The 19,430-nt window shown below is 36.4% G+C and overlaps 1 protein-coding gene across 3 annotated transcripts in view; it reads left to right on the top strand.

Moving 5' to 3' along the window:
• Positions 1–19,430, top strand: part of LOC127445637 (discoidin domain-containing receptor 2-like) — a 66,955-nt gene that overhangs the window by 10,488 nt on the left and 37,037 nt on the right. For all 3 annotated transcript variants that reach the window (XM_051705838.1, XM_051705840.1, XM_051705839.1), the window contains exon 2: positions 16,272–16,373. In XM_051705838.1, coding sequence (XP_051561798.1) covers positions 16,274–16,373 — 100 coding nt within the window. In that variant the 5' untranslated portion in view covers positions 16,272–16,273. The remainder of the gene's footprint in view (positions 1–16,271; positions 16,374–19,430) is intronic.

Below are 19,430 nucleotides of genomic sequence, written 5' to 3' on the forward strand. Positions count from 1 at the left end.
ATGTGGTAGAAAGTGGCTCTTTGAAAATTTAAAACCAAACCATGAGAAAATGTAATTGTTACACCCATAAATTATAGGCTTGTATGGTTTAATATGATATAATATTATAAAATTAATAATTCTTACTATAAAAAATGTTCACTACATATAATTACTATAAAAATTAAGAGTGCACCCCTCGAGGCTACACGGATACAGCTTTGCGGCCCCTGAGGTTTCCAAAGTTGAGTAGCCCATTTCTAGCGGGTGTTTATGGTTAGAATCTCTGGGATAATTGGTGTCCTAGGAATATTGAATTCTCACCATTAAACCAAAATAGTTAAAACAGATATTCAAGAGCCTGTTCTGCTTTCAACCTCTCCTTTACATTTTCAAAAAGTTTTTCATAAACTCATTGACCCTGTAGGGCTTATACTTTTCAGATAAATGGCTGCAACTAAAAATGGTTTGTTGATCGACCAGCCTTATTTTGAAGATTAAGGCTGAAGTATATAATTTCTGCTACACTAGCTCCACCTAACAGAATACGCCCCTCGTCTGCAGTCGTTCAAACAGTCAGATAGTCCCGAGTCGCTCTAAACAAATTTTCATAGTGGCACAGACACAGTGTTTACAGTTTTTGAGAAAATTAAGCTACAAATGTCTTACTTATAGATGTCTCTGCATATTAAGCTTGAAAAGAAGAAAGTATTTTAACACCGCAAAAGTTACAAACTTCTACTTTAAATATTAAATTTAACCTTAAAACAACTCTCTTGCAGACTTTATGGTCTTTATGAAACCTTAGCATTACAAGGTCAAGGTCTTTGGCCTTGTTTCATCATGAACTAACTCCTCTGAGGAGAAACGTTTAAGAGAGCATGTTGAAAAATGGACACAATCTTGGTCTGTTTCCAGTTTATAATAACTTGTCTTCATGAAGTTTAACAAGAATTATCCCAGAGGGAAGCCATGATTTATTTATTTTTTTATTTCCAAACATACTGTTCTAGATGCATCTTGCCTTTTTCTTTAAATTTTCTTGAAATACCTGTACATGCTTTGAAGTCAACTTCAAAGTTCTCTTTAACACACTGAGAAAGATGAGTGGGCCGTGGTCTGCATGAGTATAGATTTGACAGTATAGAAACTGCTGGAAATTTTGAATGTATTTGATAGCATTGGTAGACTGAATCACACAAAAAATACTTCATTACTCATCCAAATGGGAAATAATCAGTCTGAAAAACACATTATCAACAAAAGTAGCCAAAAACTTTATGCTCAGGATGCACTGTTGCTAAGTAACAAATTTTAGCACTGTTGCTATAATTTGTTAAAATGGCAAATTCTGTATTCTGCATAATGTCCCATTGATTGATGATGGCATTAAAGCTGCCTATTATACATGATGGTCAGTCTCGCATAGCTAGACCTTTGACTACAGCAAACAGTCTGGGACGTATTGCAGCTTAAACTGGCCAAGAACTAGCTACTTGGACAGGAAAAAGCTGTCTGACTTAAATGTAAAGTAAAATGTCAATAAGTGCGTTTACATGCACACCAATGCACTGATAAATATCAAAAATCTGCTTATTGAAAAAATCTGAAAATGCAAGGAAAAATAATGTTTACATGAGATTTGAAATCATAGGGTTATTTTCTGCTTTAGGCATCAAAATGTAAACAGGCATGCACACAACACTTGCGCACATTGGATAACCCGACAAGAACGCTGGTAAAGGTGTTTACTTGCAACGTGAAATCGGGGCAATGAGCAAAAATCTACCTGTGTCAATTGTTGAGAGGGATTAAATGCATTTTGCTGACTATACAATCATACATCCCACATTTTCCGAACAGTCAAACATTTGCATCTCCTACCTGACACCCACATTTTATAGAGCTCCTCCTACTCTGAATAAATGTTCATGTAATGCAGTGATGGTATTCCATATAAATTATAATATCTATTCAAAGTGGGGGTCCCCCACCCTACACCCTCTGTGCTTATTTGGGAAACACAGGTTTGAATCTGGCCTCTGTCCTTATCCCATTACTCCTCTCAAATAAAGGCTTGCTTGGCAAAGAGGCTCAAGGCTGGTAACTGGAAGAGTGCCTGTTCAAGCCCCTTAACCTTTTCATGTGTAGGGTCTAAATTCCTCTGCAGTGCCCCTAGAGTGAGTTATTTTTGCACGTGACACTTCACAGCCGGTAGAGGGGGGCAGAGTGTAGATGAGTATTTAAAAATGTAATAATAATAATAATAATAATAATAATAATATATATATATATATATATATATATATATATATATATATATATATATATATATATATATATATATATATATGTGTGTGTGTGAGTGTGTGTGTGTGTGTGTGTGTGTGTGTGTGTGTGTGTTACCGTGGTGCTTTGGTGATAGTTTGGCTGTCTGTTTCAGAAAAAAAAAAGTATTATATGCCTGAAAAGACTGTTTGCTGTTTGTGTGAATGAAAACCGCATCTGCACCTAATCAGCAGACGTGGCTGCGTGCATGGGAAGATCGTGTTTAGATATGATGGCTGTGCATATACAAGCTGTGAACTGTTATTGTGGTACTTTGGTGACAATTTGGCTGTTTGTTAATTAAAATAAACATATTATGTGCTTGAAAAGACTCTTTGAGTAGCTGTTTGTTTGATGAATGACAACCGCTACTAATGTAAACAAATGGCAGCACGCATCGGAGGAAGATCGCATTTGACTGTGCGTATAAGAGCTGTAAACCTTTTATTGTGGTACTTTAGTGACGAGTTGGATGTACAGTATGTTCTGTATATAAAACTTATTTTGGGGTTTAAAAGACTGTATGAGTAACTATTTGAGCGAATATAAATCACAGACGCTTGACCAGCGCAGCTTGTGTTGGTGCGAAAGCCGATCTGAATCTGGCAGCTTGTAACGTAACTGGCTGTTGCAGAAACACATATGTGTGACTACTCTGCGGGGCCCAGTTATTAACAGTGTGACGGTACATATGAAAGGGTTAAGGAGTGAGTGATAAGCCTTTACCATTTTACCGTTGAGCAAGTGATTTAACCAATAAGTGTAATAAGTTGCTTTGAATAAAAGCTGCTAAAGGACTACTTATTATTAATTACAAAGCCTGCATGAAAAAAATAGGCATGCTTTTAAAATGACACAAATGAGAGCTTTTACAGTCGCTAAATATAGTGTACCATTTGATGATGGCAGTCATAAACTTGTCCTGAAGTCTTCAATGGGAAATTTACTAAGAATCAACACTTGTGCCTGCTGATAGCGTTGTTTATTTGCACATGCTGTTTGCATTGTTTTCTGGGACTGATTCATGGCCACTTATAATGCTCTCCTGCATTTGATCCATCAGTTGATAATTACTGTTGCCATGATTAACAGAAACAGTAGGCCTTACAAACATCTCTTTTATAAAATTCAGTTTACCTCCTACTTTCTGTGGGCAGTAATAGTGTAACATTAATTTTGGCAAGCAAATAGTGCAAAGTTTTAGAGCTAAGGCACAATCTATAGTACATACTTTTTATAATACATCATTTACACAGAAAGGAGGCGTGTTCGCACAAACACACTCTCATAACGATACATATATAGTGACTTTTTACCTGTGCCACCAAAACGTCTTCCTTGGTGCGTATCTGAAATGTCAAATTTGAAATGATTTAAATGTTAAAATAATGTCATTTCTTGTAATATTTAATTGTGCGTAGGGGGAGGTTTAGGTGTTCAAAAATATCTATATTTTTTATGTAAATAAATCATTGTGACTACATTTACTTGCCAGTTACATGTTTTATATTGTTTATAATGGTTAGGTTTAGGGTGCGGTTGGGTTAGGGTATCTAAAATAGTGATATGATAGTACAGTGTAATATAACTTAACCATTATATGTATAATTGTACAATGAAGCATATGACAGAATCATCTGAACTGAGGTGAGAATGGAATGACAAAAATGTTTTCATGATGCAGGCAAAAGTTGCTACGGTGACATCTTCGTCATGACACTGCGCTGGTTCGTGGTGAAAAGAATGACTTTATTTTACAGCATAGTGGTATTTCAACAAGTTTGCTTAAACTGGACTTCGGGTGGTTTATGAATAAGATGCAGGGTTTGTGGTGAAATACTGTTGACTGTTCCGTGAATTCGCCCCAGCATAAAAAATAAAAAAACATACACATTATGCAGTCATCCCCTACTTTGTCTTCTCAAGTTATTTGATTAGTCTGTGACAGCTTCATAATACAATATTACCACTAGCATACACACACACACACTCACTTACATTACTTGTTTTCGAGACAAGATCTCTTATTACTAACCCTGTTGTGCCCCGTTTGCCTGTGTTGCTTTCAATAATTTTCATCTGCCTCTTTGCAAATTCACTTAATGTGAACACCATGAAATGTGACATGTGAGGAATGGCCTCACAGGGCTGATACCTATTTCCAACACCACAGGCCCTTTTATCACATATTATGCTGTAAATGCTTGGGGCACATATGAATGCCTCAAAGGCAGTGTTACAGTATTTCCATATGTTTACTAGAGTATGACTGTGACCTAAATAATGTACTTTGTTTACACTCTGTAGGGAATGTTTTAGTATTAGGGTCAAAAACGGAGTGACCTAAGATACAGTACCTTGAGGGACCATTTGAAATGCCTCTGAGGGTAATAAACTCTCTCTACATATACTGTATATATATATATATATATATATATACACACACACAGTATATATATATATATATATATATATATATACACACACACACACCGATCAGCCACAACATTAAAACCACCTGCCTAATATTGTGAAGGTCCTCCTCGTGACGCCGAAACAGCACCAACCCGCATCTCAGAATAGCATTCTCAGTTGATATTCTTCTCACCACAATTGTACAGACCGGTTATCTGAGTTTACCATAGACTTTGTCAGTTCGAACCAGTCTGGCCATTCTCTGTTGACATCTCTCATCAACAAGGCGTTTCCGTCCACTGAACTGCCGCTCACTGGATGTTTTTTGCTTTTGGCACCATTCGGAGTCAAATCTAGAGACTGTTGTGCGTGAAAATCCCAGGAGATCAGCAGTTACAGAAATACTCAAATCAGCCCATCTGTCACCAACAATCATGCCACGCTCCAAATCACTGAGATCACATTTTTTGCCCATTCTGATGGTTGATGTGAACATTAACTGAAGCTCCTGACCGTATCTGCATGATTTTATGCACTGCACTGCTGCCACACGATTGGCTGATTAGGTGGGGCCGCCGTGGATCGACTTGATGGTCCAGCATATCCGACAGATGCTCAATCCGATTGAGATCTGGGGAATTTGGAGGCCAGGGCAACACCTTGAACTATTAATCATGTTCCTCAAACCATTCCTGAACAATGTGTGCAGTGTGGCAGAGTGCATTATCCTGCTGAAAGAGGCCACTGATATCAGGGAATACCATTGCCATGAAGCGGTGTACCTGGTCTGCAGCGATGTTTAGGTAGTTGGCACATGCCAAATTGACATCCACATGAATGGCCGGACCCAGGGTTTCCCAGCAGGACATTGCCCAGAGCATTACACTCCCTGCATCGGCTTGTCGTCTTCCCACAGTACATCCTGGTGCCATCACTTCCCCAGGTGAACGGCGCACACATACACGGGATGTAAAAGAAAACGGGACTCATCGGAACAGGCGACCTTCTTTGACTGCTCCAAGGTCCAGTGCCGATGCTCACGTGCCCATTGTAGGCACTTTCAATGGTGGACAGGGGTTATCATGGGCACTCTGACCGGTCTGCGGATACACATCCCATACGCAGCAGGGTGCGATGCACTGGGTGTTGTTACACATTCCTCCCGTAATATCATTACAATTTTCTGTGACTTGTGCGCCACAGTAGACCTTCTGTCAGTTCGGACCAGACGGGATAGCATTCGTTGCCCTCGCTCATTGATGAGCCTTGGGCACCCAACACCCTGTTGCCGGTTTGTGGTTTGTCCTCAGACCACTACTTGCAGGTACTCACCACTGCTGACTGGGAGCACCCCACGAGCCTTGCCATTTCAGAGATGCTCTGACCCAGTCTGTCGTCTGGCCATAACAACGTGGCCCTTGTCAAATTTGCTCAGGTCTTTACTCCTGCCCATTTCTTCTGCATTCAACACGCTGACTACGAGAACTGATTGTTTGCTTGCCATCTAATCTACCCAGACCTTGACATGTTATCCAACACATTATTCACTTCACCTCTGAGTGGTCATAATGTTTTGGCTCATCAGTGTGTATACTGAAATGCTCAAATATTCAGTGTGTTATAGTATGTGAACAATCCCTTATTTGTTATACCTCTTTTATAGAGGTCAGTTCTTTTACAGTGAAGCCCTCCTTATCCCTTTTGTCTGTTATACTACAAGTAATGTCAAGTTTATGCTTCAAAGAGCTTGAATATTTTACAGTATTTGCAGAGGCATTAACTGATGATCTCTCAAAAGATCTTTCTGTAACAGTCCGTTAACGGAGTGTTAAAAAGTGTTTGGAACTTGGGAATGTGACTTTGGGAAATGCTGGCAGAATAACACACCATAAAATCCTCTCCCCCACTGCGATGTAACCCCTGTATGCACTGTAGAGAGTAATTGAGGGTCCTTGTAACCCAGGTCATGACTGCTGTTTTCCCTGTGTAGTACATCCTCTGCTTGAGAGTTCACACAGAGGTTTTCAGAGTCACACGTGTTAAACAAACATGGGTTTTTACCCTTGACAGACAAAGTACATTTATAACAGACAACATTAAAGGGAAGAACTGAGTTGTTTCTCATTATTTAGCTCTCAAAACCACACAAAAACAGTCAAAGGTTTTTCAATGATTGTCATCCAATTTTGTTAATGCGTCAAACTATGTGTGTGTATATATATACATATATATATATATATATATACAGTTGAAGTCAGAAATTTACATACACTTAGTTACATGTATGGCATATATCAATTTCAACAGTACAAAGTTACACATTACTGTCTGTGGGATATTGATTGAAAGAGATTGGACAGGATTCACATTTACGCTTTTACTGTTGGTCTGTCAACAAATTACATTACAATGCCATTGCGATACAGAAAAGAAAAATGCGATGCATTCATGAGATGCAATTAATCAATTCAGGACATATTAACAAAAAATTCTAATAGAAATGAATAGGAAATATGTTTGACAGATTATGACAACTGGTTCAGCCATTTTGCATTTAATGACTTATGCAATGAACTAATGCCTAGATGTTTTGGGGGGTAAGACTATTCAACAGAGAACCAGAATAATATATTTTGATCAACATGACATAAGAAATTGATAATGTAGTAAACATCAGACAATTGTACATAATCAATTGCATGAATGTACTAAAGAATTGGCAGTTTGTTCAAAAGAATGAGAAGTTGCTTTTATGATGTGCACAAGTGACTAGATGATGTGGAGGTTGAACAAGTAGTTTTGAGAATTTCAACTGTGATCTGAGAAATGTACCAAAGTGACTGTAAACTCAGTTTTTCACAAGTCCTGAAATGTAATCGTAGAAAACATTGCCTGTCTTAGGTCAGTTAGGATCACTACTTATTTTAAGAATGTGAAATGTCAGAATAATCGTAGAGAGAATGATTTATTTCAGCTTTTATTTCTTTCATCACATTCCCAGTGGGTAAGAAGTTTACATACACTTTGTTATTATTTGGTAGCATTGCCTTTAAATTGTTTAACTTGGTTCAAATGTTTTGGGGAGCCTTCCACAAGCTTCTCACAATAAGTTGCTGGAATTTTGGCCCATTCCTCCAGACAGAACTGATGTAACTGAGTCAGGTTTGTAGGCCTCCTTGCTCGCACACGCTTTTTCAGTTCTGCCCACAAATTTTCTAACGGATTGAGGTCGGGACTTTGTGATGGCCACTCCAATACCTTGAATTTGTTGTCCTTAAGCCATTTTGCCACAACTTTGAAGGTTTGCTTGGGGTCATTGTCCATTTGGAAGATCCATTTGCGACCGAGATGTCTTGAAATGTTGCTTCAATATATCCACATAAGTTCCTTCCTCATGATGCCATCTATTTTGTGAAGTGCACTAGTCCCTCTTGCAGCAAAGCACCCCCACAACTTGATGCTGCCACATCCTATGCTTCACGGTTGGGATGGTGTTCTTCGGCTTGCAAGCCTCACCCTTTTTCCTCCAAACATACCGATGGTCATTATGGCCAAAAAGTTCAATTTTTGTTTCATCAGACCAGAACAAATTTCTCCAAAAAGTGAGATCTTTGTCCCCATGTGCACTTGCAAACTGTAGTCTGGCTTTTTTATGGCGGTTTTTGGAGCATTGGCTTCTTCTTTCCGGAGCAGCCTTTCAGGTAATGTTAATATAGGACTCATATTATGTGGATATAGATACTTGTCTACCTGTTTCCTCCAGCATCTTCACAAGGTCCTTTGCTGTTGTTCTGGGATTGATTTGCACTTTTCACACCAAACTATGTTCATCTCTAGGAGACAGAATGCATCTCCTTCCTGAGTGGTATGATGGCTGCGTGGTCCCATGGTGTTTATAATTGCATACTATTGTTTGTACAGATGAACGTGGTACCGTAAGGCATTTGGAAATTGCACCCAAGGATGAACCAGACTTGTGGAGGTCCACAATTTATTTTATTTTTTTCTGAGCTCTTGGCTGATTTCTTTAGATTTTCCCATGACGTCAAGCAAAGAGGCACTGAGTTTGAAGGTAGGCCTTAAAATACATCCACAGGTATGCCTCCAATTGACTCCAATTAGTCTATCAGATGCTAATTGGCTAATTGCCTAAAGGCTTGACATAATTTTCTGGAATTCAAACTGCTTAAAGGCACAGTTAACCTAGTGAATGTAAACTTCTGACCTACTGGATTTGTGATATAGTCAATTAAAAGTGAAACAATCTGTCTGTAAACAATTGTTGGATAAATTACTCGTGTCATGCACAAAGTAGATGTCCTAATCGACTTGCCAAAACTGTAGTTTGCTGATATGAAATCTGTCAAGTGGTGAAAAAATTAGTTTTAATGACTTCAACCAAAGTGTATGTAAACTTCTGACTCCAACTGTATGTGTGTGTGTGTGTGTGTGTGTGTGTGTGTGTGTGTGTATACACAGTACATGGACTTTTACATAAGCTACAATTAAAATATGTATGAATTTCATTGCATTAGATTTCATGAATCCTAAAATTACCTTGGCTCATTCAAAATTTTTGTCAAAATAGAGAAAAGTAAATTTAGTTCTGAAAAGGTCTAGCATAATTTGTTTATAGATTCCACTAGATATTTTGTTAACTAATGCAATGAAATTCATAACTTTTAAGTGTGACTGAAGTACTCAAATGCTTTTTGGGGTCACTCTGTAACATACATAAAATGCAAATGCTTAGTCGCCCCATGAGTTTAATCATTATGCTAAAGTCACGTTAAACTTTATCATATATCGTAAGGGAGTTCCTCCGTTTAGTTTGGCTTATTTCCATTGTCAGTGTTCAAAGACTACATTGTATTTTGAGTCTGTAAAGCCTTTGACGGTCTTAAAGACTTCTTATAACACACAACCTTAAATAAGACAGAAGAGGCAGAAATATGCCTGTTTTCTCCATGTTCATATAGAGGACACTCCCACTCTAGTGCTGTGAGGAGAGTTTTGTTTGGCTGGTGATGAAGACTTTTCCTGGCTTCTTAAAGCATCCAGCAGAGATCCAAAGTCACTTTAGTTCCAGCCTTAAAGTCGTAAAGCTGTATTTATATAATTATACAATGTATTGTTTAGTTCAAAATAGAATATATTCTAGTGGCACAATGAATATTATCATAGTGATTGCATACATAGAAATGTATTGTATATATAATACAATTTCTCAATTTGGAACTTGAAAAAAAAATAGGGAAAAAATCATACAGGTTTGGAATGACATGAATTTTCATTTTAGTGTAAACGATTCCTTTAATTACGTGCACTTCCTGTACTGTTGGTGTTACATAACCCATCATGAATCATGTGTGGAGACTTTTGAAAGAACCAGGACAGGCATATGCAGCCAAAAACAAATGAGTAATCTTACACTTTTTTCCCTATTATATTAAACACCATTTTAGTCTGCATAGATCATTAAAAGACCATGGATGGCTTTACTGAATAATGGAAATTTCAAAGAATGTGTCAGGAATGAGGACCCAAAAGCAGGAATGAGGCAAAATAAATATTTATTAACTAAACAATAAAAACAGGGAAGATAAAACACTCACAAGGGAGAAAAGAACTGGTGAGGAAAAACAAAGAACTGAAAAACAAGATGACAAACCAGACTGGAGGCTGAGCAAACAAAACACAGACTAAACATGGGAAACAAAACAATCTGACAAACACAAGAGGAAAGGGAGCGCAATATATACAGGTAGGGCACATGAGGAACAGGTGAAGACAATTTACATAACAAGGACTAGACTAGAGTTCAGGCCAGAGGAAACGAGTGGGCGGAGTTGGGAAAACACAGACTCAGCCACATGGACATACACACCACAAACACACACAGACAGACAGAAAACAGACAGGGACCAACGGACAGATGGAGCAGGATCATGACAGGAAGTAGGGATATGATATTGAGTTTTGTATGTATCCTGACATATTTCATATTGAGCTTCATATGCAATTGTGTTGGTCATTGGTTCTCTTGGGAGTACACTGATTAAAGTTTGCTATTATGTTGAATTAAAAAAGTATCACAGTTTAGAACATGTATCTTGTATATTAATCAGCCAGTTTATATAGTTCATAGTAGCATTGTCAAAAGTACCGATACTTCGGTACCAAGTCGATACTAAAATAAAAAAGATGTAATGAAACCAGTGTTTCTACAGTACCGGTAGTACCGAGCTCCGACTCAATCCGGAACCAGTGCGCAGTATGACTGAAATGCTCACATATTAAAATGCTCACAGGCTTCTTTTGAACATGTGCTCTGTTACTCCTTGTACACTGAAATGGACAATTGATCCAAGTGACGTCCTAGTGTGATTTATTAAACCGCTAAATGCAGCAATCTTACTGTGGAAGAGCTGCGTACTTTAAATAAATCCAACCGCTCATCCACTAGAAACTCTACAGACACTGAGAATCATTCACGTTGTATCAGATGACAGAGCAGAGCACTAATCCGTTGTGAACCATGCAGCACATGTAAAATATATATTTATATAATTAAATCATAGTATCTGCACTTCAGGTCAGCTTTATTTAGATCACATTTAAAACAACAGAGTTGACCAAAGTGCTTCACAGTAATAACATTTTAAACATTTAAAAATTACCACATACACAAACACCAGTAATCTCAAATACAAACACTCCAAAACTGTGTCTTACATTTCATTTGTCAGACTCAAAGGCCAGTGTAAAGAGATGAGATTATCTTCAATGATCACACTGCGCCATGACGCAAACTGTTTATCCGGACAAGCGAAGCATCCGGCAAAAAAAAAACACATTATAATAAAATCACGAACCAAAATAAAATCTAGATGCCTGAAATTGAAGAAATTTAATAAAAATATATTACAACTGTACAGTAAAATGTAATATTCACTGTAATAATAATAATAATATTTCATCAAAATATCACAAGCAAGACAAAACAAATAAACAAATGCAGTGACGTTGAAAAGTTCTGTTTTCACTTGTAAAAAGTTTTAAGAATGAATTGACTAGACACCATTTTGATGATGAAATTAAATTAAACTTTAAAAAATGTTCTGGAAAGTTCTGGAAAAGAATAATAATTATTAAACTATAATATATAAAATAATTATTAAATAATTAAAAATAATTAAACTGGTGTGTTCAATAGCACATTATAATATTAGCATATTTTTGCGGTGGTATCGAAATTGGTATCGAGAATCGTGAAATTATACTGGTATCAGTACCGACTACTGAAATTTTGGTACCATGACAACACTAGTTCATAGTGTGATTGGTTGTGGAGGCAGTGATATTTTGACTGGACAGGTCATTCTTACTGGCACTAAAACACTCTCTGAGGTAATGAGTCAGACACTCCACATCCCCTGGTCATTTTATTTATTTATTTATTATTATTTTACATTTTTTATTTTTTTGCATTTGCATTTGCAAATATACAAAGCAATAAAGTATCTTTTGTTGGTATTTACAATTAAATGTACTTTTTGTGGATCTCAAAATGTAGATATACAGCATTTTAACATTTTAACAAAACACCATTTTACACTGCAAAAAAGTACTATTCTAAATCAGTATCTTTGTCTTGTTTTACACCTGAGATGCCCTATTCATTTGGTAAGATTTAATAAAAAAGTATAATAATTAATAAAAATAAATCAATAAAAAGTAAAACAATCTGACAATGGAACAAAATGCACTTTTATAGTCTCTTATGCAATTTTTTCTTCTCAGTTGAATGTATCATGTTTTAATGATGCTAAATATATTTTTCCAACACTACAATAAGGTTCAATTTGTTAAAATAAGTTAACAACATTAGTTAACATGAACCAACAATGAACAATACTCAATAATTTACTGAACAATTTATTAATCTTGGTAAATGTGAATTTCAACATACTACTTTTTTTAAATTGAAAGTTGTATATGTTAACACTAGTTAAAGCACTATAAACTAACATAAACTAACAATGAACAATTGTATTTTTATTTACTAACATTAACAAAGATAAATAAATGCTGTAAAAAAAAAATATTGTTCATTGTTAGTTCATGATACCTAATGCATTAATATTAACAAATGGATTCTTATTGTAAAGTGTAACCAATATTTTATATAATATTTTACATATAAAGATACGGAAAACCAGGCAAAGTTTAGAATATGATTTTTGCAGTGTACCTGTTTTTGTATTTTCATATAATAATAATATTTATTTAATATAATTTATTAATTTAATTAATTATTTATATAATAATAAATAAATGCACTTTAATCTATGTCTTGGCTAATACTTTTCAAATGCGATTGAAAGTTTGTAATGCTGCATTTTCTGAACTACTGCTTCCTTAAGATGAATCACTTATGTTGCTATCCTTCCTCATTTTGTAAGTCATTTTGGATAAAAGTATTTGCAAAACGAATAAATGTAAATGTATTTGTTACACAGTCCTATGCATTTGCATATTGAATGAATGTAAACAGATGTAAGGATTGAAGAAACTTGGTTTGTTAGCTAGTTTTATTGTGTGTAACTGTGTGTTTGCTCAAAATTACATGTACAAAGCAGACTTTCACAAACAGCTCTGTTGATGGTCAGTCCTTGAAGTAAATCCAGAAAGCATTCATTTTCTCTTTGAACTGTGTGACTTTGTAATTTTTTTCAGCTCTAACCACAATGTCTTGTGAAGTTTTCCAAACATTTTATTCTACTGTTCACATGTCAGTATAATAAATATATAAAATTCCATTATTCTCTGCAGGCAATTATTGCATCTTTATTGACCAAATTAAAAGTATGCCCTCAATAAAAAAAAGAAGAAAAAAACAAAAAAGGCAGAGGCTAAGTGTAAATAACAACCAAAAGCATCTTCTTCGCACTAAGTGCAAATAATGTTATATGCTATTTTCACCCCGGTGTAAATAGTGGCAGACACTATTTACACCCCTAATTAAATTAGAGCCCAACCGATGTGGGATTTTTGAGACGATATTTTAGAGGGGTAAAATTCACCAACTGTCGATATGGTGGCCAATATAGTTAATTTTTGAGCTGGAATGAAAACAGACCTTTTCTATGTGGATTGTGCACCGATATTTTTATCAAACAACTATTTGACATTATTATTATACATTGTCAACCAATTCTAGAAACGAATACTGAAATAATAAAGAATAAATAAAAATACAATAAATAGCTAAATAAACATCAGTATTGTATGTTCAGTATCAGTCAGTTGCTTACCATTTAAATAAAGAATAAATTAAAATTATAGCTAAATAAAAATCAGTACTGTATGTTTAGTATCAGTCAGATGCTAACTATTTTAATACTGCCAGTCAGTTAGGGGCAGGTTGTAAAACAAGAAGCATTTACACCTGCCGAGACAAGAGATAAACAGCGGCAGCAGTGTTACACCATATTCTGCTATACAAGTTCAGGGGAAACTTTCAACGGTGGAAAAACAGACATTTGAATATTACATTTTGTAAATGCAACGACAGGAATTGTTCGGTTGAAGGGGTACCAAACGGTGAATCCTGAACAAAAAAGTTTGGTGAATACATGTTTACAATTAGCTTCCACTCAGCTGACAAGGTATGAAAGTAGCTATGTGGTTAGCTAGTTAGCAATAAGCTCGTCATGGAGAGTAAAAGATGGACTTTATTTACTTTCCAGCACTGCGTCTCAACAACTAGGTAACACTGTAGCATGAAGTCAACACTCAACAGACACAATCCACCACCGCACCACTGTCTGTTGAGCTGCAAAAAGATGCTTTAATGCTTACCTTTCAACCTGCTACTGCAACTGACAAACTATAGCTGGCTAACATAGCAAGCAGATGTGATAAACATGAGTGACAGGGTTAACGTTATATTAGTTATATTGAAAAGGGAAAATGATGGGGTCATTGTTTAATAACTTTCCAGTATGTATTTCACAAACTAGTTAACAACTTACCGTGAAAACACCGCTTAACTCCGCACCGCTCAACTCCGCACCGTCACCAGAACCACCGTCAGCTCAGCTCTGTAAACAATGGAGTCGGAGCGCACTCTGCTGGACAAACTACCTTATAACACCAACTCTAAATCACCCCAAGCATTGTTTTCTGAATTATATGTTCTGAAAAAAAAGTTTTCATATCTGCACATATCGGAAAACATATACCGATACCGATATATCTGTGAAAGGCTAATATCAGTTGACCGATAAATCGGTTGGGCACTAAATTAAATACTAACAGTATAGGGGCATCACTGCAGTGTGTTTATTGTGTGTATTTGGAGTCCCACGGACACCCTACACCATCCCCTAACCCTAACCTTCCCTTAAAAAAGTTAACCATGGTTTTACTACAGTAACCATAGTATCACCATGGTATTTTGTGGTTAAATCATAGTAACCACAAAATTAAACGTGGTTATAATATTAACAGCATATTACTGTAGTATTCCCACAGTTAATTGCGATAAAACTGTGGCTTTCGCAAAAAAAAAAAAAAAAATATATATATATATATATATATATATATATATATATATATATATATATATATATATATATATATATATATATACATATATATATATATATATATATATATATATATATATATATATATATATATATATATATATATATATATATATATATATATATATATATATATATATTTCTATAATAAACCCATGGTTAATTTTACCCAGATCAAATCTGATCTTTACCATGACCAAATTATTGCGAGGAAATCAAACTTTATATTCGTTTTTATTTATTATTATAAGTACTATTAAAGAAAATAGTAAGAGTGGAGACAGGAAACAGGATGGGAAAAAGTGGGACAAAAGGAGGAATCGAACCCAGGATGTCTGCACAAAAAAAAAGCACATTCACACCATCGTTACACTCCGCGACACTGGGGGCACAATTTGTGTGTTCCTACTACACTATCGGAGTGCAAATAGCCGCACTGTGAGCCAGGTGCTATTAACATCTAGTGCAAATCACTGTGATAAAAAATGGTTTCCCCATTAAACTTGTCATGGCTGGGCACCTTGGTGTGACAGGAGAATATAAACTGAACGAAAGGATGAAGACCAGCCACTGAAATGCAGTCATGCTAGCCAATATGTGAAATATGAGGTGGATATGAGATTATTAGCTTTTTGCATTTTGACATAAGACACTCATTTTTGAGGTGTGGGTGGTAGATGTTATTTGGACAGAATGAGCATGTGTTGAAAAGCTCAACATTGTGCCTGGAAGACTGTTGGCTTAAAACTTCCCTTGGAATTATCCTTAGTTTTACCACTGCTAGTATGCCCTTGAGTCTAGGCTGATTTCTTGCCTGCTCAAGGGGTGCTGGAGTATACATTATTCCTCTTACTGAAGCTTAGAGGAATTCTTAGATAGCCCTGTTGAAATGAAAGCTTGAGTTTTCTAACCCTAACCCTGTGTCTCATTCTTCAGGAATGAATGCCCCATCTCCATCTTTGCAGCTTTGGAAGATGGTCTTTCCGCTCCTTATCCTCCTTTACCTAATAGGAGCAGTCAAGTCTCAAGTAAATCCAGGTAAATATGTTTTTTTCTTTGATAAAATATGATAAAGATAACATATTGATGTATGTAATTGCGTTGAAGATACAGCGCAATTAAACAAGCTGTAACCAATGTAGGCCTACTACTTTTGTAGTAAAAGTTACTTTCACGCTTTTAAGAGCCCTTCAAAAAAAAAAACAATTGTCACTGTTAAACATCCCTGCTGAAGAAAAAAAAATGCATAGGTGATCACCAGTATACAATGGCAAGAAAAAGTATGTGAACCCTTCAGAATTACTTGCATTTATTCATAATTTTGTCTTAAAATCTGAGTTGATCTTCATCTAAGTTAGAATAATGAAGAAACACAATCTATTTTAAATAACAACACACCAATTATTATATTGTTCTTGTACATATGGAATACATCATTCAAACATTCACAGTGTAGGTTGGGAAAAGTATTTGAACCCCTAGGCTAATGACATCAACAAAAGCTAATTTAGAGTTAGGAGCTGGCAAACCTGGCATCCAATTAATGAAACGAGATTGAAGGTGTGGGTTAGAGCTACTTTGACTTGTAAAAAGCACTCAAACATGTTGAGTTTTCTATTCACATCAAGCATCTGCTGATGTGGACCATGACTCCCAAAAAAGAGATCTCGGAAGAGCAACGATCAAGAATTGTTGCTTTGCATAAAGCAGGAAAGGGTTACAAAGTTAACTAAAATAACTTAGATATTCATCTGTCCACAGTTAGACAAACTGTCTATAAATTGAGACGATTTAGTACTGTGGCTACTCTCCCTAGAAGTGGCCATCCAGCCAAAATGACTCAAAGGGCACACTGCAGAATGATCAATAAGGTAAAAAAGAACAATAGAGTGACAGCTAAAGACTTGAAGGAATCATTGGAACTGGTTAACATCTCTGTTCATAAGTCCGCTGCTTTGCTGCTTAGGGGCCTGGAAGGCTTGCCATCATCGAGGGAAAAATGAATTTCCAAATTTATCAAGATATCTTACAAGATAATGTCAGGTTGGCTGTGCGCCAGCTGAAGCTCAGTAGAAGTTGGGTGATGCAGCAGAAAAATTACACTAAATATCAAAGTAAATCCACTACAGAATGGCTTAAAAAAAAAAAAAAATCCACCTTTTGAAGTGGCCCAGTCAGAGCTCAGACCTTAACCCAATAGAGATGCTGTGGAATGACCTCAGCGGAGCCGTTCACACAAGACATCCTAAGAATATGGCTGAGCTGAAGCAGTTCTGTAAGGAAGAGTGGTCCAAAATTCCTTCTGGATGTTGTGCAGGTCTAATCCACAGCTACCAGAAATGCTTGGTTGAGGTTATTGCTGTCAAAGGAGGATCGACCAGTTATTAAATCCAAGGGTTCACTTACCTTTTCCACAGCACTGTGAATGTTTAATGGGTTGTGTTCAATAATTACATGAAAGATTAAAATTGTTTGTGTGGTGTTAGCTTAAGCACATCGTGTTTGTCTATACTTGTGAGTTTGATGATGATGAGATCACATTTTACGACAAATTAATGCAGAAAAGCAGCTAATTCCAAAGGGTTCACATACTTTTTTTTTTGCCACTGTATGTTGTCCACCATCTAGACCAGCACCAAACCAGCACTAACCAACATAAACCAGCCTAGACTAGCAGGGGATTTGCAAGCTGATTAAACTGTTTTTTTTTTGTTTGTTTGTTTTTTTTGCAGGGATCTACTATAATATAATGAAATACTTGCGGTCTATAAGTAAGAATACATGGCTACTTTCGAATGGCTGTTAATGGAGAAAGATGCTTTTTGGCAGCAGAATTGTGTAGTTATGGCATCTACTAGCAGGGGCTAATTGGACCATGCTTACCAGCCAAACCTTTATCCCTTGGGCTAATTTCAAAACCATATTCGAAAATATATGAGACGAGTCACCATGGAAATCAGTTTTTGTTGTGCCACAACTAACAGCCAGCCTGTGGTAACAGTCTCAGATTTTATTGTTCAGGAGTTTCAGTTTTTATAAAGGTCAGTGAGTATGCTGCAAGTTGCATTGTTATTCTTTACTAGTTGGTTTGTAACTCAAAGCAGCAGTAGTTCAAATCAAACGTTTTCTGAAGTAGAGCAACAGCATGAGAACTTGGACTGAATAAGGACTGGAAGATGGCCAGTCTTAATTTCATGGTGCCTTCTCTTTTATCTGTCTTTCAACTCTAGCTCTTTCACGCTAGCATGGGTGGATTGTGGGGAGGAAAGTGTGATGTCAATGTGAGGTTCAATTATATTTTACAAGGAAACCAGAAGCCAGCTCATGGTGACCAGCCATACAGTAGATGCTAAAGCATAGAGAAAACTCTCAGTCTGGAAAGCAGCTAATACCACCATGGCTAGAGGCAATTTCATCTGGGATCCCCCAGGATGAAAACCACAATATGTTCTTGTACAATATCAGGCTATGTTGCTTTAAGAAGCAGATGACTTTGATTATCCAAGGTGACGCTGCTTCCTTCCTGATCATATGTCAGTTTCTCTGCAATATTTCAGTAAATAAAGGCCTTATAGCCTAAAACTGTACATCTGGAGTTGTGGTGGTGTGTTCAAGACTTCAGCAGCATGCTAGTGTAAAAAGGCAAGGAATGCTGCTTAATGTTCTTTAATGGCTGTGTTTACAGCCATGTTGTGCTTTAATATATCTGAAAGGAGGATCCCAGTCCATCCAGATTGTTTAATTGTCACTGTGCATTGTCAAACTACAAAGTAATGTGCATACTGTATGTAAAATGCTTTGTTAAAAAAGTGTGGAGACCTAGACCAATACCAGACCCCCTAAGACCCAGACCAAGACTAAACCCCTCAAGACCCAGATCCAGACCAAGACCTATCCCCAAGACCCAGACCAAGACCTGTCAGTCCAAGAACCAGGCAGTAAATGTTAATGAACCAAGATGCTGAATTTATATTTGAAGAATCCTCTTTAAAGTTTTTACATACAAATTTTGCCACTGCTGGCTCTGACATTTCAGACAGCTAAGTATATAGAAAAAACAGTCCAGTTTTACAAGATGCCTTTGTAAACCAAATG

The sequence above is a fragment of the Myxocyprinus asiaticus genome, chromosome 9, assembly GCF_019703515.2.
Source record: "Myxocyprinus asiaticus isolate MX2 ecotype Aquarium Trade chromosome 9, UBuf_Myxa_2, whole genome shotgun sequence".
Classification (NCBI taxonomy): Eukaryota; Metazoa; Chordata; class Actinopteri; order Cypriniformes; family Catostomidae; genus Myxocyprinus; species Myxocyprinus asiaticus.